Consider the following 23,273-nt stretch of genomic DNA (forward strand, 5'->3'; position numbering starts at 1 on the left):
AAAGCTCTGCCCTGCGCCTACTAAGCCCACCAGCCTCACACTTTCAACAGGGTAAAGCAGAAGGGCACCATTATCAGCTCTGTCACACGCAGGCTGTGTGACTGCCTGAGTCACTCCCCTGGGCCCTGGTGCCTCTAGGTTTCTAAATATGGTCTTCCCCAATAAGCACCCAATAACGACAGGGGCCCAGAGCACCTACCCTCAGCTGCACTCGAGAGAGGTGGCTGGCCCGAGCCTTATAATCTCTCTCCTCGTGCCCTCCTCTGTGCCAACAGCCCCCCCCACCAGCCTCTCTCCGGCTGGCCACACCCGGGGGGCATCTCGGGCCAAGACTGGCCTTTGCAGATCACGGCTCCACGCCCACAGGACAGAGGCCTGAGCGACGGCTCCCGGGCACCTACCAATTCCCTCTGTGCTCCCCGTCAGCCACAATGTCCCCTGAAGCCTGGGAAGACGGATCCTGCCCCGGCAGCCCAGCCCTTACCTGCCCTGGCGCGTCTCCACCGCCCGACTCCCGCCGGGGGACTCTGGGATGTGGGCTTGCGCCCTCTGCTGGCCTGAAACAAGAGACACTTCATTCTCTGAGTCCCGCCCTGCACCTGTGGAGTCCTCCTGCCTCTCGTGACCTGGCAGCTTCTCTTCTGACCTCTGACCTTCTTCCTGGTCAAGCAAATCGATAAGGCCATTTATGGCATCTGAATCCACTGTGTCGTCCTCCACGAGGTCCAGAGAGCCCAGCGTGGGGCCCTGGGGTCCCTCAGAGAGCACCCCCTCCGGCTTCCACTCATGGCCGGTGGTGTCCAAGTCCTCAGCTTTGCTGCACTCCAGAGAGGAGTCCTCAGCAGTGACCAGAGAGGGTGTGAGGCCCGCGGACCACACCTGCATGTCAGACATCTCCAGCATGGCGTCATGCTCCGTGGCCGCCAAGGGGATGGCGTCTATGACGGCCACCTCGTTCCAGTACTGGTCTGCACGCAGCGGAGAGGGAAGCGCGTAGTGCAGGGAGGCAGGGGACAGCAGCTCGTCCTGCAGCGAGGAGTAACCTGGATGGGCAGACAGAGGGCAACATGCTCCAGAAGCGATTTCTGTCACACACGCTTACGTGCAAATCCACGCACACGCACACACACACACAGGCACGGCCAGAGATATGCATGCACATTCCGGGTAGGGAGGCTTTCCAAGCTCAGTGTCCAATGCTCAGGCCTGTGGCCGCTGCCCAGAGCACGGGCGCAGGAAAAACAAGGCTCTGGGGTGGGCAGGGGACAGCCAGGAAGTGGGGGCAGAGAACAGGGCTCCTTTGCTGAAATGGCAAAGAGAAGAGACTGGAATTCTTTCTTATCCAGTTCAGAGCGCTAGATCAAGAAGCCTTGCTCCGAAGGATCTGTGCTCCAATCTGTCTCCAACCAGATGAAAGCCCACTTCTTGATGTCTGGGCAGAAAGAAATGTTGCTCTCTCTTTGCTCAAAACATCCCTTTAGCACAGTCCTTGGGGTAACCAGCCAGGGATGTCCCTTCAAGGGAGGGAACAGCCCCCACCCAGATCTGGGGCCAGTAACCAAGCTGCCTTGGAGGGGCCTGATGGGGTACACTGAACACCCATCCTCCGTGCGGTGGTCAAATGGGAAACCACTTGGTTCCAGATGGAGTCACTTTTCCTCAAGTTGCAGACTGGTTCTGGAAACTCTGAATGATCTAAAGTGGCATGAGTGAGCGTCCTAAGGGTTCAGAATAGGGGGCCAGGTCAGAGGGCAGCAGGAGGTACCAGGGCCGTTGCGGCTGTGTCAGTGCTCTGCCCGGAAGCTCCTGGCCTGCAGGCCCTGCCGGCCCCAGGTCAGCGGTGAGCTGGTGGGACTGCGGCCCGTGAGCTCAGGCCCCCACATGCCTGGCCCCGTGGTCACTGTGGCCTGTTCACACATCTGTCCCTTGAGACTGGCTCAGATATGCGTCCCTGCTAGTCTTCTGCTCGGCTCTGGCATGGGCTCCCTCATGTTCAGAAGTGACTCGGAGCCTGAGTGAGGGGGTGAGGAATGTAAGTGCATGAGGAATCTGAGGGCGAGCCGAATGGGCAGTGTTCCGTCAGTTGGCTCCTCCGCTCTCCTCTAGCCAGGAGTGGGGGTCCGTGGATAGGGCAAAGAGGGCCTCTGACTCCCCTTCAGAGCTCGTGCCAATCTGTGGGTGGGAGAAGGGACCGAAAGACAAGCTTCTCCATTCGGCTCAGCTTAGCTGGGGAACCGGGGCCTAAAGACCCAGTAGCGCCAAAACAGGACCCCTGGGTATGGGCGAGGCCGCCCCTACAGTCTCTAGGGACCTTCCTGTGCCCAGAGAAGCCCCTAACCTAGCATCCACACTCTTCGTCCCGCCATTCACCAGCGCCCCCCCGCCCCCCGCATCCAGCTCTCCCCTGGGCTTGGCCTTTCTCCCACAGAGATGGACCCTCCTCATCCCCAGGCTGGACACAGCTCCGGCTCTCTCACTGCTTCTCTACTGGAGACGAAGCTATCTGTGGCTATCCTCATTCACTTACTTGTTCAACCCAAAGATACTAACTGAGGGCCACTTACATGCCGGGGACTGTGCTAGAGGGTTGAGGATTACAAACACACCAATACGCGCAAACAAGACAGGTTCTCTTCACCCTCTGTTTTCTTGACGTTTTCCCAGCGACTTCGGCTCATCTCGTTTCGCCCCCGTCTTTGAACCCGTCCTGTGTTCCCTTGCTAAGCTGGTTCGTGGGACAGTACACTCTTTGAAGGCAGGGATGGTGTCTCCCTCTCCCTCCCACTTTCCGAGAACAGGATTGGGACTCCATAGGCCCTGGTGACTACTGCAGAACTCTCCAGATGCGTGAGGAGGACTTGTGTCCCAGGTGCCAGAAACCATACTGTATGATTGACATACACCCTCTCTTCATCATCCCAGGAGAATTTTCTTCCTGACTGGTCTCTAAGTCTCTGTGGTTCCGGAGCCCACGATGAGAAGTGGGAGGAAGAGACCATCAGGTGCTGGGTGGCTGGAAGGGTAGCACTGTGCTTGCAGACTAACAGCTCTGGCCGAACGAGGAGGAACAAAGAAGAGGTGGAAGAGTAGGAGAAATGAGTGGGCCAAATCTTCCTGTGTTAAATCCAAATCACTGTATGTGGAACCTCAACCTAAGGAATTGGGAAACCAAGGTCAATGGCCTTCAAACCCTCCATGGAAATCTCTCTGGAATATATGTGAGCAGAACATTTGAGAGTCAAGTGATTATTTTTCTTATTCCCCCCCCTTTTTTTTTAAAAGATTTTATTCCTTTACTTGAGAGAAAGAGCAGAGCGAGAGAGAGCACATGAGCAGGGGGTGGGGGGACAGAGGGAGAGGGAGAAGCAGACTCCCCACTGGGCAGGGAGCCCGACTCGGGGCTCGATCCCAGAACCCTAGGATCATGACCTGAGCTGAAGGCAGATGCTTAACCGACTGAAACACCTAAGCACCCCTCTTCTTATTCTTGAAGGCATTATTATATTGTTTCCATGACTAATTAAGCATCTATTTTGTAAAAAACAAAAAACAAAAAACCTAATATGTTATTTTTAGTTGTCACAACAACCCTACAAGGAAAGCAATATTTCTCCTACTCTATAGATTAGCAAACTAGAGGTTCAGGAACTGGCTCAGGGCACACAGTAAGAGTGGTCTTGTCACTAGATTTTGCCATTAGTATCTTTTAAAATTGCTTTATTGAAGTATAGTTGACATACAGTAAGTGCACATATTTTCAAGTAGCTAATTGGATAAGTTCCAAGAAACCATCACCACAACGAAAAGAGGGATATTCATCGCCCTTGAAAGGTGTCCTCACGTTTCTTTGCAATCCTTCCTTCTGCGTCCCCGTTCCCAGGTAACCACCGATCTGCTTCTGTCACCGTACATTAGGTTGCATTTCCCAGAACTTTCTATAAATGGACTTACACAGTGTATACTCTTTTCTGTCTAGTTTCTTTCACTGGGCCTAGTGATTTGGGTATCACCCATGCTGTTGAATTCATCTATGATTTATCCATTGTTACCGCTGAGCTGTATTCCTTTAGGTGGATACATCACAGGTGGTTCATCCATTCACCTGTTAATGCACATGTGAGTTGCTTCCAGTTTGGGGCTGTTACAAATAAAGCTGCTTGTCCGTGTGAACATATGTTTTTTCTTTTGGGTACACACCTAGGAACCGAGTGGCTGGATCATAGGATAGGTGTATTTTAACGTCTCAGGAAGCAAAGTCTTTTCCAAATTCGTTGTCCCGTTTTACATTCGCACCAGCAGTGGATGAGAGGGCCAGTTCCTCCCTATCCTCATTGACACCTGGTATGATTGACCTTTTCCATTTTAGCCATTCTTACGGGGGGGTCGTGGGATCTCCTTGTAGTTTTAATTTGTATTTTCCTAATGACTAACAATGCTGAGCATCTTTTTATGTGTTTATTTGCCATCTGTATCTCTTCTAGGTTAACTGTCTGTTTAAATTTTCTGCTCTCCTAAAAATTGGACTGTTTGTTTTCTTCTTACTGAGTTTTGAGAGTTTTTTATATATTCTAGATACAAGTCCTATATCAGATGATTATTTCCAATATTTTCTCCCAATCTGTGGCTTAATTTTTCACTTTCTTAACAGTGTATTTTGAATAGCAAAAGTTTTTTAAATTTGATGAAGCCCGATTTATCATTTTTTACAGATTGCACTTTTAGTGTCGTAGCTAAGAAATCTTTGCCTTAACCAAGATTTCTAAGGTTTTCTTTTATGTTTCCTTCTAGAAGTTGTATAGTTTTATGTTTATTTCTAGAAGTTTTTATGTTAGGTTTTACATTTAAGCTGCCATCCACTTTGAGTTAATTTTTGTATGTGCTGATGCAAGGTATGAATGCAAGTTCATTTTTGCTTATGAAAATCCAATTATTCCAGCCCCACTTGTAAAAATTACCCTTTCTCCACCGAATTGCCTTTGCACTTTTGTTGAAAATCAGTTGTTCATATAGATGTGGTTCTATTTCTAGACTCCATTCTGTTCACTAATTTATCCATCTTTTGTTGTTGTTGTTTTTTTTTAAATCAGGAATGGATATTGGATTTGTCAAATACTTTTTCTGCATCTATTGTGATAATCATGTGGTTTTTCTTTTTTAGTTTGTTAATCTGATGGATTACATTGATTTATTTATTTCCATTCTTTTAAATTTATTAAGATGTGTTTTATGACCCAGAATATGGTCTATCTTGGTGAATGTTCCATGTGAACTTGAGAAAAATGTGTATTCTGCTGCTGCTGGATGAGGTAGGCTATAGATGTCAGTCACATCCAGTTGATGATGGTCTTGTTGAGTTCAACTGTCCTCACCCATTTTCTGCCTACTGGGTCTGTCCATTTCTGACACAGGGGTGCTAGAGTTTCCAACTGTGATAGTGGATTCATCTGTTTCTCCTTGCAGTTCTCTCAGTTTTTGCCTCCCATAGTTTGATGCTCTGTTGTTAGGCACATACACGTTAAGGATTATTATGCCTTCTTGGAGAACTGACCTCTTTATCATTATGTAATGCCCCTCTTTATCCCTGATAACTTTCTTTGCTTTGAGGTCTGCTCTGTCTGAAATTAATATAGTTTCTCATGTATTCTTTTGATTAGTGTTAGCATGGTATATTTTTGTCCATCCATTTACTTTTAATCTACATGTGTCTTTATATTTAAAATGGGTTTCATGTAGACAAGATGTGTTTTTTGATGCATTCTGAGTCTTTTAATTGGTACGTTTAGACCATTGTCCCCCAAAGTGATTCTTGATATAGCTGGATTGATATCTATCCTATTTGTTACTGTTTTTTATTTGTTGCCCTTGTTCTTTGTTCCTATTTTTATCTTCTACTCTTTTTCTGCCTTTTGTGGTTTTAATTGAGCATTTTATATGATTCCATCCTTTCTCCTTTCTTAGCATATTAGTTATGCTTCTTTAAAATTTTATTTTTAGTGGTTGCCCTGGTGTTTGCAATATACACTTATACAGTCCACTTTCAAATAACACTACAGCACAGGTAGTGTGAGTACCTTATAATAAAATAATCTTAATTCCTCCCTCCCATTCCTTCTACCACTGCTGTGCATCACTCCTCATTCATTTCACTTACACATAGCATATATGTATGTGTATGTGTGTGTACAGGCATAAGATACATACATAAGCAGGCATAACTGAATACATTATTGCTATTATCATTTTGAACAAACTGTAGATCAACTAAGAGTAAGAAAATTTAAGTTTTTATTTTATTTTCACTTAATCTTTCTTTGATGCTCTTCCTTACTTTATGTACATCCAGGTTCCTCACCCATATTGTCTTCCTTCTCTCAAAAGAACTTATTTTAATACTTTTTGCAAGGCGAGTCTGCTGGCAACAAATCCCCTCAATTTTTGGTTGTCTGAGAAGTCTTTATTCCTTTTTCACTTTTGAAGTATAAAATTTTAGAGGATAAGGAATTCCAGGTTGGTGTTTTTTCCTCTCAACACTTAAATATTTCACGTCACTTCCTTCTTGTCTGTAGGGCTGCTGAGAGGAGTCAGATGTAATGTTATCTTTGTTCCTCTATAAGTAAGGTGTTTTTCCCTCTTGTTTTTTTAATTTTTTTTTTTCAGGATTTTTTTCTTTATCTTTGGCTTCCCGTGACTTGAAAATGATATGCCTAAGTGTATTTTTTGGCATTTATCCTACTGTGTTCTCTGAGCTTTCTGAATTTGGGGGTTGGTGTCCAACATTAATTTGGGTAAATTCTCAGTCATTAGTTTTTTCAAATATTTCTTCTGTTCCTTTCTTTCTTCTCCATCTGGTATTGCCATTATGTGTATGTTACACCTTCTGTTGTCGCTCCACACTCCTTGGGGATTCTATGCTTTTGGTCTTTGTTCTCTTTACTTTTTGGTTTTGGAGATTCCTGTTGACATATCCTCTAGCTCAGAGATTCTTTCCTCAGCCGTGTCCAGCATACTAGTAAGCCCATCAAAAGCGTTCTTCATTTATGCTAGTATTTCTTTCTGGTTCTTTCTTAGGATTTTCATCTCTCTGCTTATAATACCCACTGTTCCTACATAATGCCTATTTTATCCATTAGAACCCTTAGCATATTGATCATAGTTGTTTTAAATCCCCAGTCTGATAATTCCAACATCCCTTGCCATGACTGGTTCTAATGCTTGCGCTGTCTCTTCAAACTGTGTTTTTTGCCTTTTGGGATGCCTTATAAATTTTTCTTGATATCCAGATGTGATGTACTGAATAAAAGGAACTGCTGAGAATAGGCCTTTAGTCGTGCACTGGTGAGGTGTGGGGGGAGGAAAAGCATTCTCTAGTCCTGTGATTAGGTCTCGGTCTTTTAGTGAGCCTCTATGCCTTTGGACTATGAGCTTCACAAGTATTAAGATTTTTTTCCCACTACCTTAGGTGGAAAAAAAGAGAGCTAGCATGGGCTGGAGTTGGATATTTTCCTTTCTCTCATGTGGATAATTTTTAAAATTTAAGAACGTTTCTCTTTTCCCATGTAGACATTGTCCACCCCTAAGTACTGCCTTACTAGGGTAGCATAATGCCCTGACTGTTGGGTTTTCTTTTCTTTTCTTTTTCTTTTTTTACTTTCTGTAATGCAAGTGCCTGACCTAAGCTTTAATTGCCCAGGTATCCACTTCAAAGATGGCTACCTCAAATAAACACATTGCCAGGCCACCTCCCCTGACTGAGGCCCTTCTGTTATGGAGATCTTGGTTGATTTCAGTAACTGATCATTTTGGGCCACTTGATTTTTCTTTTCTCATGCTTTAAATTCCCACTCTTATGTTTTAACTTTACCAATAGTGAGCCCATGAGGGGCATCTGGGTGGCTCATTTGGTTAAAGTGTCAGCTTTGGGCTCAGGTCATGATCTCAGGGTCCTGGGATTGAGCCCCGCATGGGCTCCCTGCTCGGTGGGGAGTCTGCTTCTCCCACTCCCTCTCCCTCTGCCTGTCCCTCCTGCTTGTGCTCTTTCTCTCTCTCAAATAAATAAAAAAAAAATCTTAAAAAAAAAAGTGAGCCCATGAAACCCTAGGTCCCCACTCTCAACCCCCCCAAAAGCAGAACCTCAGCCCCAAGCTTGATCTCTATCTCTCCTCACAACCTTGTTATGTGGCCTTAAATATGCTATGTAATTTTCAAGTTCTGTAAGTAATAAACCTCCCCGCCCCAAAGCTTCCTGGTGGTTATTGCTAATGGACATCTTGCAATCATAATAAGAACCACAAGGGCTGGTCCAGCCACAATATTAGCTATTGATAGGCTGAGTCCACCACACAACTGGCATCCTATAAATTTTGATGTCTTCTGTTCTTACTTACATTCAACTCAGACTATATTCTAATTTCCCTTTTACTCTCTTTTTTGACCCATGGGTTATTTAGGAGTGTATTATTTAGCTCCAAATATTTGAGATTTCCAGATTTTCTGTTATTGTTTTCTAATTTAGTTTCACTGTGGTTAGAGAACATGCTTTGTATATCTCAAATTCTTCTAAATCTGAGACCTGCTTTATCGTCTAGAATATGTTCCATGTTGGTATAAGTTCCAGATGCAACTGAGAAGAATGTGCATGCTGCTGTTAATGTTTATAAGTGTCAATTAGGTCAAGCTGGAGGACAGTGTTGTTCAAATCTTCCATACGCTTACTGATTTTTCTACTTGTTCTATCAATTATCAAGACAGGGATATCGAAATCTCCCACTATAACTGTGGTTTTGTCTATTTCTCATTGCAGTTTTCTCAGTTTTTGCTCCATGCATTTTAAAGCTATATTACTAGGCACATAAGCATTTAGGATTGTCATGCCCTCTTGATGAACTACTTACAAAATTATTTTCGTCCTCACTGGTTAATATTCTTTGTTCTGAAACCTACTCGTTTGATATTAATATAACCATGCCAGTTGTCTTTTGATTAATGTTAGCACAGTTTATCTTTGCTCATCCTTTTACTTTTAAGGAATTTGTGTTTTGATATTTGAAGGGCATAGTTGAGATTTACCTATATATTCAGTATGACTACCTCTGCCTTTTAACTGGAGTATTTAGATCATTTATATTTAATAAGATTATTTATATGGTTAGGTTTAAATCAATCACTTGCTAATTTCTACTTTTTTATTTATCCCATCTGTTCTCTTTTTCTTCTTTATATGTCTTCTTTTGGATTAATTAAAATTTATTATGATTCCATTTGATCTATTTTGATGGATTATTAGGTATAATTCTGTTTTATTATTTGAGTAGTTGCTTTAAGGCTCATAATATACATCCATGACCTATCACAGACTACTTTCTAAAAAAGACTTATTTATTTTAGAGAGACAGAGTGTGTGAGTAGGGGGAGGGGGAGAGGGACAGGAGAAGCAGACTCCCCGCTGAGTGTGGAGCTTGAGGCAGGGCTGATCCCACGACCCTGAGACCATGACCTGAGCAGAAACCAAGAGTTAGATGCCTAACCGACTGAACCATCCAGGCGCCCCTATCACAGTCTACTTTGAAGTGAAATTATAACACTTGGTATATAGTATAAGCACCTTATAATAGTACGTCTCCACTTTTCCCTCTTGACTTTTTTGACTTTTCTACTATTGTTGTCATACATTTTACTTTTACATATGTTGTAAACCCAACATTACATTATTATTTTTGTTTACACCACTGATTATCTTTTAAAGAGATTTAAATAATGAGGAAATAATGTAACTAACTAGAAAATTATGTATTTATCCTTGCAGTTAACATTTTTGCACTGTTAATTCCTTCTTATAGATCCATATTTCTGTCTGGTAGCATTTTACTTTGGCCTAAAAGACTTTTATTTATTTTCTTAACCTTGCTTGAAGCATGGGTCTCCTGGTGGTGAATTCTTTCAGTTTTTGTATGTTTTGCAAAGTCTTTATTTGCCTTCATTTTTGAAAGCTATTCTTGCTAGGTATAGAATTCTAGGTTACTTTAGAAGTGTTCCTTAAAGATGTGGTCTACTGTAAAGATGTTGCTCCACTGTCTTCTGACTTGCATTGTTTCCAAAAAGATGTTTGATGTCATCCTTATCTTTGTTCTTTTGTACATGTCCCTTTTTCTTTGACTACTTTCAAGACTTTCTCTATCACTGGTTTTGACCAGTTTGTTTAAAATATGCCTTGCCATAGTTGCTCTCATGTTTCTTGTGCATGTGATTCATTGAACTTCTTAGATCTGTGTATTTATAGCTTTCATCAAAATTGGACATTTTTCAGCCCTTATTTCTTCACATGCTTTTTCACCCATTCTCTGTTGGGAACTCTATTTTCACAAATATAAGGTCACTGCGGCTTTTTAAAAATTTTCTTTTCTTTTGGGTTTTGAAGAGTTTCTACTACTATGTTATCAAATTCACTAATCTTTTCTTCTGTAATGTCTAATCCATTCAGTGTATTTTTCATCCTACACATTATAATTTCCTCTCTAGAAGATTGGCTTGAGTGTTTTAAAATGTTTTCTATGTCTCTACTTAACTTTTTTAACACCTGGAATACAGTTATAACAACTGTTTTACCATTCTTGTCTGCTAATTCTAACATCTGTTTCAGTTTAGAGTCAGTTTTAATTGATTGATTTTTCTCTATTATGGGTCACATTTTCCTATCTTTTTTTTTTAAAGATTTTATTTATTTGACACACAGAAAAAGAGAGAGAGAGAGAGCATGCACAAGTAGGCAGAGTGACAGGCAGAGGGAGAAGGAGGCTCCCCGCTGAGCAGGGAGCCCCATGTGGGACTCAATCCTAGGACCCTGGGATCATGACCTGAATGGAAGGCAGACACTTAACCGACTGAGCCACCCAGGTGCCCCTCCTATCTCTATGTCTGGTAATCTTTGACTAGATATCAGACATTGTGAATTTTATCTTGGTGGGTGCTAGATATTGTTGTATTCCTATGAATATTCTTGAGCTTTGTTCTGTTATGCAGTTAAATAACTTGGAAGCAATCTGATCCTTTTGAGGTTTGCTTTCAAGGTTGATTAGATAGGACTGGAGCACTGATCAACTTAGGGCTAGTTTTTTTCTTCCATTTCCAGATAAGGCCCTTTTGTTCCCTATGCAATGTCTCTGAATGATCAGTCTGACTGTTGGGAATAGCTGATTAATACTCAACCAAAACTTGTAGGGGACCCTCTGAAGATCTCTAGAATTCTCTAAGCAGCTATGTCTTCCCTGGTACTCTATATCTTGACAACTCTAGCTGCCCCATTCTCTCTGGATTCTCAACAACTTCTTTTCAACCCAGGGAAACTTCTTGGATTTCTCTTCCCCATGTCATGACCTAGAAACTAGCAATTACAGAGTTTTTCTCAATTATTTCCCATGTCCCATGGATCACGGTCTTTTACTGACTAATGTCCAATGTCGTGAGAACTGTTGTTTCATACATTTGGCCCATTTTGGGAGTGGGGGGGCTGTTTTAAGCAGGAGGGTATATTCAGTCCTTATCTATTTACCTCATTTTGGCCAGAAGTGGAATGCATCTTAAACAGCCCCTTGGTTATAGCCAAGTGAATTTCTGTCACCTTTGGGAATCTCAGTAAGACCTGATAAAGACAGGAAGAGGGTAGCTCTACCGGCCACAGAATACCTGAGGCTCATTTGGGTATCCTTTGGGAACTTTCTTCCTTAAAACTTCCATGGTGTTTACTTTAATGGAATTTCACCCAAATGAAATGTGTCCATGGAAAGAACTCATGCATACCGTCTTCCAGGACTTCCTGGCTTTTCTTTATTCTGGAGTCCCTCCTCTAGTAATAGTGTCTAAGGTGTATGCCTCGGTGCTCCCTCTCAGGCTCCAGAGGACACCCACTGATCTATCCACATCCCCATAAGCTTAGATCTGAGGCTGTGGGTAGCCATACACAGTGCCAGTGGGGATTACTGTTAAGTCAGAGCAATGCTCATAAGGCCTGAGCTTATCCTCATGAGGATTATCTCACAAAATCTGGCGTGGACCAGACCATAGTAAGGTCTGCTGAGTCCCCTAGGTTGAGTTTCAAAAGTGCCCGTCTTTCTAATAGTCTCATGTGGCTCTGCCACCCCTGAGTCACCAGCCCATCCCTCAGTCTAGAGCTCCTCCTCCCTCTGGGGTTGCATTTTGGGGAGATCAGGTAAGAGGCAACTACAGATACTGCTCTGGGGCAGAGCACAGGCCAGCAGTCCCTCCCCAAGTCTCTCTTCATCTCTGGTTATCCTGCTGGCTTTCTGCTGACCAAGATGTAATGATCACCCTCAGAGTTTAATGTTAGTAGCAAGCTAGACAAGGAGCGGACAGCCAGCCTGACCTCAGACAAGAGCCACATTCATCAGTTGTATTCAGAAGTTGACAGAAGTAAAACACATTTTATTTCGACATTACCACATGTCCAACTTATCAAACAAATGGACCTGACAAGTGTGGATGTGAGATGTCCATTTTTTCCCTCTTCTATGAGAAATCTGATTTGTTTTTAGAAACATGCTTTTCTTTTTTTTGCTTTATGGGCAAGTTTTTTCTTCATGTTTATTACCCAAGAACCCAGGGCAGTCTCCTCCAGTGGAGGTGAAGAAAACTGGCCTTTCAACTTAAGCCCCTTTCTGCTTTGACCAGGCCAGGCACATATGGCAAGAGGAAGGAAAACAGATCTTGAGTTTCTGTTTTCTTGACAGCACAGAGCACTCAAGCCCTGCCCTTCATCCCCATCACTTCATAAGGAGGCTCAGACAAGCAAAGAAGCAAGGTAAAGTGCAAAGGAGGCAAGGTTCAACTGCGACATCTGTGTGGAGGGCTGGGCGGGCAGGAGGACAAGCCATCACGGGCCCCTGCCCAGGAGAGTGCCAGGGGAATGACGGGTGGCCGCTCTCTCGCCTTCTACCTCTCAGTCCTCCTGCTCCTTCTTTCCAGGCCAGAATGGTACCCAGATATGGGATGGTCTTCCTGGGACAGGGAAGAGGGCAGGATAAACAGAGAGAAGCCAATTCTAGTGCCAGAAGGGCAGAGCAGACTGAGCCGGGTGTCTGTCTGCTTGGGCCGAGGTGGGGAGCACGCATGCAGAGCACACAGCCTGTGTCCATCAGGAGGCCTGCTGGAGGAGGGGCGGAAGGGGTGACAGGGCTAGACAGGGAAACCAGGACGCATAGAAGCATTCAGTTTGTGATTATCTAAGAACAACAAAGCAGGGAGAGGAATCCTTTGAAAACTTAAGTTAGATCATGCTCCTCTTTCTCGCCAAAGCCTCCAGTGGCTCCCTATTTCACTTCCAGTGACCCAGTGTCCTCAGGGGAGTCTGTAAGAGCTGGCCTCCTGATGCCGTCTGAGCTTTGCTCCTGCCCTGGCTTCCTCCCTCCCTCTGCTAGCACGTTTTATCATTCACTTACATACTACATTGTTGCTTGCCTCGCCAAACAGAAGGTAAGTTCCCTGGAGGCAGAGTTTTAGGGGATTTTTGTGCGTGTCTGTCTGAGAACCGATTTATCTCCTCTGCCTAGACCAGTGCCTGGCATGTGACAGGTGTTCAAAAAGCGTTTGCTAAATGAGCAGACCCACTAAAACAGAGCCTTTTTTCACCAGTCACGGAGCACCCAGTCCCACAGAGGGATTTTGAACTCTGTTTAGGCACTGGACTCTCTAGGCCTGACTGGGGCTGCAAGTCCGGTGGCCAATGGGAGACTCATAGATGCCTGAGTCTGGGACTCTTTTTTTTTTTTTTTGTGGTAAGAGCACTTCACATGAGACCCACCCTCTTAACATAGTTTTAATTGTCGTCCTGCCTTGTTTCTGCTCCCGTAATTCTATGTGCCTGCTGTCCCCTAGGTACATAACTGGGGCACAAAGAAACAAAAACTTGCTGATTTGACTTGACTGAAACAGCACCAGGAATGTTAAGAAACCCAACCAAGGGATCAGGGATCACAGTGAAAAGGAGAGGCTCTGTCTCGTGGATTTCCCGAAGTTCCCAGCATCCCTCAGCTGCCCTCCCTTTCTCTTTCTGTGGAAGGGAGCTAGGCTCCTTAGCAGTCCCTGCAGTGCTCTGGCTTGGTCCCCCGAGGGACGTGGGAGTGGACCACTGTCTCGGAGCCTCTTTACGCCAGGCATGAAGAGCGGCGAGCAGTGCGCAGTACACAGCCTCCCTGGAGCCAGAGGACCCCCGCCCCGCCGTGCACACACGCGCACACACGCCCTCACACACAGCCGTGAGACACACGGGGAGGAAGGGCTAGAAGTCCTTCACGACATGCATCTGCGGAGGTGGACGGCTCCTGAACACCGGGCCAAGGTGGAGACAGTGGAGCCAGGCAGTGTGAGAGCATGAGTGGACGAGAGGTCCAGGTGAGGTCAGAGGCAGAAGAGAAAGACGACAGGACGTGATCAACAGAGGAGCCCTGTGCCCAGCGGTGCTAGATGGCATGTTTCAGGAGACACGGGGCACGGGAGAGAGAAACGTGTGAGGGGCTCGGCATGCGCAGGCTCTACCTGGCCAAAGGAGGCTGCACGCCCAGACCCGCCAGGAACTTACCGGCTCGGGGCACGCCCCCCGGCCGCAGGCGCCTGCGCAGCCAGCACGTGCGTGTGCGGCGTGGACGCCCGTACACTGGCAGCCTGCGGAGCGCGGCGGGAGGTAGCTGTCCCGGGTGACGACTTAGGCACCAGAGAATTAAAACCGTTCCTTCAAGGTCTGTAAGGGCCCTCGGGAATCGACTCTAAGTTGCTGACTTTAAAGAAGAGGAGCTAGTCAGCCGCTCATGGAGCCGGGAGGAAAGAGGGACTGGAACCCTAGCTTCCTGGCTCCCACCGAAGAGCAGGGCCTCTGCTCTTTCTGTGCCCAGTGGCTAGAGAGAGGGCAAATGAGGGGAGAAGGTGCGGGACCCCCAGCCCGTCTCCTTCATGCAGCTGGCTACTTTCACTGATGCTGGGAGGAAAGAGGTGCAAGGGAGGCACCCCCTCCCTCCACCCCCAGTGGAGGTCCTGGGGGCAAAGGTCAGGGGCCTCCGGGCTTCCTCCCCTTGGCACTGGTCACGCTGGGGGTCTGCGCCATGCTTGAAGCACATTAAAAAGAGGGAGAGGAAAGAGATGGGGTGAGAAAAAAAAGAGAGAGAGAAAGAGAGACCAGACTCAAAAAAAGGAGCCCGCTTAGCCTCACAGAAGGGCCGCAAGAGGACTTTGAAAACACCAGCCAGCTTATCCACATCAGATCTTGTGCCCAAATCTCTACGCCCTTTGCTTTTCTATCACTGACTGTCTTACAGATGGGAACGCAAGCCCAAGAGGGTCCATTCCTGGCGCAGAACTACAGAGAGGGGCAAGGGGCCCAGCCCTGCCCCGACTCCAGCTGTTGCCTGGACCACGCCAGGAGCCTGTCGCTGCAGAGAGCATCAGGAAGCCTCCCTGCCCAGGAGTACACACCTGTCTCTCGTGCTTGCCTCTGCGCTCACCCCCACCAGGGAGGGAGCGCGTGGAGGTCGACCTCCCACCAAAGGGAGAGATGGTTTCATGAAGTGTCACGTGCTGGTGCCTGGAAAGTGGCATCCAGGTCAGCCCCGCCTCCTTCCAGGAGACACTCACCATTCATCTGGGAGGGCGAAGAAGAGTAGTCCCGGTCTGTGTGCCGTCGCTCAGGTTTCAGATTGCGGCTTTGTCTGCCGGAGCCTTCCAGCATGTTCACGATCTCACTTCGGTCAATGTTCCGCAGGGCTGCATACAGATTCTCCACTGCGGGGAGGTGGGGGAAGAAGAGAAGGGGCGCTTGCTGCGGGGATTCTCATCATTGTGGGTGGGGCTGGAATGTGGGGGGGCAGGCGGGAAGTTGGGGGTGGGGGTGATTTATCGTCTCCAAATGTGGAGGCACCCCTCTTTTGTCATAATCAAAACTACCCGCCTCTTTGGGGGATATTTTGTTATCCTTCCACAGATCTTTTCCAACCCTGTAATGGTGGCCAATTTCAAAGCATGGAAAGACTGGTTTTTTTGTCATCTAAGAGGAATTCCACAGGGAATGAGAGTGAGGAGAATTGGATACTGTCCTTTTGAAATCCTTGGTCCTTGCCAGTTGATTTGAGATGCAAATGCAGACACTCAATTTCCTCTTAGTGTTCCTGAGGATTGGGAATTTAGTTGAGGAAGAACTGATGAAAAGAGTGAGACAAATCTTCCCTCCAGGTTGGAGGAAAAGATACTCCCGCATCAGGCCGGATTTGCTCCCCCATGCTGTGTCCTGAGAGGACAGTCCTCATGTGTTTGAGACACTCCACAGGAAGTCATACACCCTACACCTATGCAGTCATCTTGGTCCCCGTGTGACTGTTATCTTACTCAGATGGGAAAAAGGCTGAGGCCAAGACTTTCCTATCTTCTTATGACAGGATTGCCTAGAGGACCCCGTGACCCTGCAGAGGTGTGTGTGTGAGAGACAGAGACAGAGTGCAAAAGGGATTGGTTCCAAAGGCCATGATCACACTGGAATTTGAAAGAAGAACTGCTTGGGTGAAGAGGCCCAGGCTTTGGAAAGAGAAGGCTTCCTTAGCTTAATGGTACTGACTGTTTGCGTTTTTGCCTTCACGGATGACCCAGAGGTTCAACAAGGCTACACTCTGCTCCAACAAGGAGTTGGGGTTTTCCACGCGGATCCTGTTGATGTCTTCCACACTGAACTGCAGCTCCCGAGCCAACTCTGCAAGCAAAGACCCGAGGCCAGGGGTGAGCCACGCCAGAGCCCGGCTCCGGCTCCCCAGCTGGGAGCCATGGAGTGGGGGGTGTCTGGTGGGGAGTACCAAGAGTTAAAGGACAGTCTCCCCATGGATTTGGTAGTCCTTCTTACCCAGAAGTACCTAGTGAAACAGAGACACCTGCATCTTTGTATCTCCAGAAAGTGGGGCAGGAACACAAGTGCTCAAAAAATAGGTAGTGAATGAGTGAACGAATGAATGTCCTTTCTTTCTTTCATCACTTCAAATATGAGATGACAATACTGAGCCTCTCAGCAAGGCTAGCGCTCATGCAAGGTCACAGAACAAGCCAATGCCAGAGCCGGGCGTGGGCTGAGCCGGCGGATGCCCACTCCAGGGCTGTCGAACGACACCAGGGTGCCACTTACTTTCCACCAAGAAGCAATTAGAGTGGAAATGCATTTCTGTACTTATGTTTCTTCTGGGGAAGGCATTATTTACATTTAAAATGAAAATACAAGTTCCCATCTAAATGCAAGGCAATAACACAGAATGTTAGCTTTTTCCCTCCCATTGTTTTTATTGTTATTTCTCACAGGTGCTTTGGAAGGGAGAACAACCTCAGAGTCCAATTTCAAGGATGAGGAAGACCAGAGGGACAGAGATAGTAAGAATCAGAATGTACACGTACCACACACACACACACACACACACACACACACACACACGTTTACACACACACACACACAAGAAGCAGCAGCAGACATTCTTTTTTGGCTTGAGAATGAATAGTCCCTGAACTTCTATTGTAAATTTTTGTCAGAGTCTTTCAGCAAGTTATTGTTAAGGTTTCTGAATTTGTCTGAAGCCCTCTCTATAGGGAGGCTGAGTGAAGGAAGTCCATTCATATGAAAGTTAACAAAAAAGGACCCGGGGTGGGGGGTGGTGGTGGTGGTGGATTAAGTTATAGGGCCAGTGACTGAGTAAAACACCGTATTTTGAGCTTTCACTGCATTTTTCCCACACACAGCCTCACTTCAAATGAGATCTGCCCTTACTGTTGATGTGACTTCTGGTAGACCTCAGCAGCCAGAGATTCTAAGTGAAGAATTTTGAGACTTCTCCTTTTCTTTCTTTCTTTCCCTCAACAAAGCCAGCCTTTGAGGAAGGGCAACACGAGAACAGGGAGCAGTGGACAGGTGGTCAGGAGACATAGTTTTTTGTCTCTGTGTTTTTTATTTGTTTGATGGTTTTCCAGATTCTCTCACTAACGAGCTACAAAACTAGAGCCACTCTATTTAACTGGATCTCAGTTTTCCCATCTGTAAAGTGAGGTGAACCAGATCGATTCTAAGGTCTCTTGTAACTTCAAAAGTTAATTCTTTCTGGGGCTCCTGGATGGCTCAGTTGGTTGAGCGTCCGATTCTTGGTTTCGGCTCAGGTCATGGGATCAAGCACCGCGTTGGGCTCAGCGCTCAGTGTGGAATCTGTCTCAGATTCTCTCTCCCTCTCCCTCCTGCTCATTCTTTCTTTCAAATAAATAAATAAATAAATTTTTTAAAAAGTTAATTCTTTCTTACAAAGAAAAACCAGGCCGAAATGGAGGAGGGAGAGGGCTCACTTTGCACTGGTGCCCAAAGGCATTGCTGGGTCCAAGACAATCACACATCAGATGCACCAAGGATGGTGAGAAGAGGTTGCTCCTGAGGGGGAAGGAGCTATAGGGGTTTGTGTAGACTGGCAAAGTGCCTTTCTGCCCCCAATTCCCCGACTCACCCGCCCAGCTGAGGCCAAGGTGTTCTGATATAATAGCCATCTTCATATCTGCTCGGTCTGTCCCACTGAGGGAACCTGGGGAGAAGCATTGGGTTGCAGTCAGTCCTCTCGGCAGGACAGGCCATCAGCAGGTGTGAGTAAATGACCTCAGATGGAGGCTCAGCTCACAGGCAGACCTCAGCATCTGCTGGCCTGGTGGCCAAGCCTGTGCGGGCTGGGTGCAGGCCAGGGCCAAAGCCTCCACATGCTGTGCTCATAATGGGCTAAGCTACTCTAGGAGTGAGGGAGAGTGATGTCACCTACAACCTTCTGGAAAGGCGGCGACACATATCGCCAAGAGTTTATACCCAGTGAGGATTCGCTGAGAATGCTGTATCTCAGGGCCAACGGCGTCACAGTCCTTCTCCTCTCATCAGCACCGCTCACCTGCAGGGAAGAGGGAAGACAAAGAAAGGGGACTTGGGGCCTGGGGCGTCCCCCTTCTTGGAGCTGCTTCAAGCCTGCGGGCCATGGGGTGGGGCATGACGCCCATCCTGGCAAACGGTAAGTAGCCCTGCTTCTCTAGAGCTGTGATGCGAAGAACAGACATGCGCAAAGAGGTGGGGGCAAGAGGGAGGGATGAGATCCACATACTTTATTAAGAATAACCAGAAAAAGGGGCGCCTGGGTGGCTCAGATGGTTGAGCATCTGCCTTCGGCTCAGGTCATGATCCCAGGGTCCTGGGATCAAGTCCCGCATCGGGCTCCCTGCTGGGCGGGGAGCCTGCTTCTCCCTCTGCCTCTCTCTCTCTCTCTGACTCTCATGAATAAATAAATAAAACATTTTTTTTTTAAAAAAAGAATAACCAGAATGGCAAGCTCGTGTGGCCCTTACCAGGTGCCAGGCCCTGTTTGATGCTCGCAACAGCCTCTGGGTAGGTACTAGTATTACTCCCATCTCATGGATGAGGGTACTGAGGCATAGAGGGGTTAAATAACTTGCCCAAGGTCACTCAGCCAGTAAGTGGTAGAACTGGGGTTTGAACCTAAAAACCAAGTCTTTCTTTCTGGGTTCCTTTATACTCAAAAGACCCGTTTTCGGTACTGGCCCGAGGCCTAGCACCCCAGCTCTGCAGAGAAGCACCCAGATGCTTGCTCAAGGCTGCAGGAAATCCTCTTTTGAAAGGGAAGTTGGTTCACACTCTCCCTGGACAGTAAAGAGAAACTAAGCCATGGACATATGGACAAAGCTCTGCTTTTTCCCTAGCTGGGCACGGAAGGCTGACAGCCACAGCAGCAAAGGAACAACAAGAACATGGAGACGCACAAGCCCTCCAAAGTCCCTGACACAGCGGTGACTCTGAGGCTCTTACGGGGACGGATAAATCAACATACTTGGTCAGGACGCCTTTGCTGAGCTCAAAAATCTGGGTGTTTGCAGGGGCTGAGACACCAGGGCTCCCTTCTCTGAGGGCCTGGCACCCTGGGGAAGATAAGCAAGTACCTGAAAAAGAGGCTTGAAAAAGACCTCGTAAACGGCCAGTAACCTTCAGCAATTCGACACCCGGTTCTAAGCCTCAGAGGCCTCAGACAAGGGGTGCCACGGTGGATGCCTGTGAGGCTCCTTCTGACCTTCGAGAAAGAACATCCTAGAGGGCTCAAGGCCCACAGTGAGAACACACATACCACTGTCTGATACTAGCATTGCTCCTAGCTTGCGGGAAGGCCCGGGGTGCGCGCTCCCTGCCGGGCCACAGTCCACTGTCCCGAGGACAACCAAGAGCCTTCCTGGACCTCAGGGAACTCGAAGGCAGCTTTTCAACAAGAAGTCCTTCGGAAGCACTTGACCTTGAGTCTGTATGGGGATCCCCCCCACCCCAGCAAGGGCCCTCCTCGGGGGGCAGCTGACCTTGGTGCAGGGGGGCATGGTGATGTTCAAGTGGCAGAGAATGTGCTGGGCGTCCTCATACTTCATGGCCTTGCGCAGAAATGACAAGGACCCTGCTGGTTCTCGACTGCTGTCCCTCACCTACATTCACGCACACAAAAGCAAGCCTCGGGGGGCTGTTCCAGAGGCTTAGAGATTTCTGCCTCCCAAACCCTCGACCCGGAGGATTCATCGGCACCTTCACAGGTATGGCCAGGCGGTTCTCCCGAAATGACTGGAACTGGAAACTCCGCTGCTGGGCAGCTTTTCTGATGGGTACCAGGTTCCCAAAGAGCTCTGCGAAGAGAGGCATTCCTTCCAGAACCTGCAAGAGGAGAAAAGCAAATACAGCTTGTTGGGGAGACATGCCTGCAAGTCCCGTCCTGCCTCCAGCTCTGGTCTTTCCTTCACCAGCTCACGCCCCATCTACCACACAAGACACAGGGGCCGTGCTCCGGGAAACCCCACCATTTGTTTCGAAAAAGGTTTTGTTTCCGAGGTTATAATGAGTGAGGCATGCCTTCTCACTTCAAAGGATTTTATAATAGGCAAGCATCTTTGTATATCTCTGGGTGGTTGATCAGGATTGCCATCTGAGTACTCTAGAACTCCACTAAAGGGTCATCACAGGGCTTCCTCAGGAGAGCTGGGTCTCTTTTTACACCTGTCCAGGAAGGTTTAGTTTATGAGAAGTGCTACAAGGACCACGTTATATTGGAATCTCATCCATGGATATAGTAATCCTTACTGTGCATATGCACGGTTTGAACCCATCGAACTTCATGGGTTCGATGATATCGAACCCATTTGACAGTTGAGGAAATTGAGGCCCAAAGAGAAGAAATGTTTCGTCTAGTTAGTTCCCGAATCGGGACTAGAGGTAGGGCTCCAGAGTGCCACCCCTGTGCCCTCAGCCCCCTGGGAAGGCTCAGAACAGACTCTGAGGGCAGACGTTTGGAAAGGTCCTGGCTCCTTGCACGTCTTGACACGACGAGTCTCCTGGGGTCAGGACTAGGTTCCGATCCAGTCCCTGGTCCTTTCTCCTCACATCATTTGTCCAGCTGTCCTCCCCGCCTCATCGGGGTGCTACCAGAACCCTGGCAGAGCAGGTCAACTCGTGCGCTCAGGGCTCAGACTGCTCGGACAAATCCTTTCTCTGCCTTTTCCTCAGGTGCGTGACCTTGGAGGGTGACTTCACTTCTCGGGGCCCCGGTGCCCCAGTCTGCAGACGGGGGATCATAAGAGCACGCCCGGTGATGAGACTCAGGGGAGATTATGCTAGCTAGGCACAGCCAGGCACGGTACCTCTATGTCCCTGCTCCGAGCCACCTCGATGAAGTTCTCGTGCTGCTCCAGGGTCTTGTCCACTTTGTCATCTGTCATGCAGTAGCAGCGCAGACGCCCTTCGCGGGGGTCATTCATCTTGGCAAAAATGACAAACTTGGCCATGTAGGGCACGGCGGTGAGCTCCTTGTACAGCAGAGAGGCGAAGTTCACAGCTTCGGCGGTCCGAGGACAGTCGGACAGCCAGAACCTAGAAAGAGGGGGCTGATCAGAAACATGTTCCGGCATGCCTGGTGGAGAGCTTCATCCCCGTGCCGACAGAAGAAGCCCGTGCGCCACGGGGGTGGCTGCTCTGACAGGCCCGCTGGTCAGCACGGGGCCTGTGTGTGCAAAGGGGCAGTGGGGGGCCCTCCCTCGGGTTCCACCCCAGGATGGGCGGGTCGAGGCATGAGGATGGGGCATGAGTGGGGGCCGCGCTGACCCCCCTCGGTGCAGGGGCTGCGGCCCACCTGGCAGAGACGTTGGTGGTGAAGGCAGCGCACTCGTTGGCATACACGAGCTTGGTTGTCCCCGTTATATCTTCCCACTGGGCTTGGTCTGTTCCTCCTGCAACAGGAGCAGAGACGGGCTGGGGGACAGCGTTCAGATGGTAGACAGAGCTTGGCGAAATGTAAGGGCGGAGCGTGGAAGGGCAGAGCCGGGTATATCTGTGTGGCCCTGAGCACAACTTTGTTCTCATACTCTCCTCCTCCTGGCGACCCCTCCTTTTAGGGGTCAGAGGGCTAGACCACGGAGGGGGCTCTACTCAGACGGATCACCCCTCCCTCCATCCCCTAGGGAAGCCAAAGCAAGCTGATGGCTGGCTTTACCATCTCCCGTCTCCCCTGAATGTGGCCACAGGGAGCTGCTGCCGCCCGGAAGATGGCACAGAGGCAAAAGGGGCACCTCTCACCAGTGACACTGCAGAGCAGGCGAAGGCTGGTGGTGTCCCCCTCCCCGCTGTCCCTCGGGCTGTCCGTCCAGGAAGGAGGGAGCGGGATCCGAAGCCCAATGGGGCGGTAGAACTTCCGGCGCCGAGGCTCCACGGTGACAATGGGGCTGAACGTGGCCTGGTTGCCCAGCAGTTTGGTGACCAGCTCATCTGGTACGGGCTGAGCCTGCGAGGCATCAAGGGTGGACCCTCAGCCTCCAGGAGCAGAGAGGCTTGTTCACGAGGGGCAGCGTGCCCCCAAAGGGAGAGCAGGCTGTTTATGTAGAGGGCAAAGGCTCCCGGGGGACGTGGGGGGCCCTCCACCGTTGGACCACGCAGATCTGTTTTGCTGAGCACAAGGCCTGTGTCAGGGCTGACATCCCTGCTCAGCTGTCTTTCCGGAGCCCTTGTCTCCCCCTTTCCCTCCTGCTCCTCATTCCCGGATGACACGGTCCTTGCTCCGCATTAGTTAGCTCTCCAGGAAGAATCCCCTTGCGGCTGAATGCACTATCGGGGGCTTTCTGCAGCGTAACAGGGAGAGCCCGTCTTTTCCTACCCACACGACTTTCTTTTGAGCTTTAAGGTCACACCTCTAACTGGAATT

The 23,273-nt window shown here is 48.1% G+C and overlaps 1 protein-coding gene across 2 annotated transcripts in view; it reads right to left on the reverse strand.

Moving 5' to 3' along the window:
• Nucleotides 1-23,273, reverse strand: part of ANK1 (ankyrin 1) — a 207,622-nt gene that overhangs the window by 15,858 nt on the left and 168,491 nt on the right. For both annotated transcript variants that reach the window (XM_044912835.1, XM_044912834.1), the window contains 10 exons: nt 22,652-22,856; nt 22,209-22,305; nt 21,721-21,949; nt 20,615-20,740; nt 20,398-20,517; nt 18,857-18,935; nt 18,510-18,584; nt 16,607-16,738; nt 15,634-15,780; nt 485-1,043 (listed from right to left, as the gene is read on the reverse strand). In XM_044912835.1, coding sequence (XP_044768770.1) covers nt 485-1,043; nt 15,634-15,780; nt 16,607-16,738; nt 18,510-18,584; nt 18,857-18,935; nt 20,398-20,517; nt 20,615-20,740; nt 21,721-21,949; nt 22,209-22,305; nt 22,652-22,856 — 1,769 coding nt within the window. The remainder of the gene's footprint in view (nt 1-484; nt 1,044-15,633; nt 15,781-16,606; nt 16,739-18,509; nt 18,585-18,856; nt 18,936-20,397; nt 20,518-20,614; nt 20,741-21,720; nt 21,950-22,208; nt 22,306-22,651; nt 22,857-23,273) is intronic.

The sequence above is a fragment of the Neomonachus schauinslandi genome, chromosome 2 (assembly GCF_002201575.2).
Source record: "Neomonachus schauinslandi chromosome 2, ASM220157v2, whole genome shotgun sequence".
Taxonomy (NCBI): domain Eukaryota; kingdom Metazoa; phylum Chordata; class Mammalia; order Carnivora; family Phocidae; genus Neomonachus; species Neomonachus schauinslandi.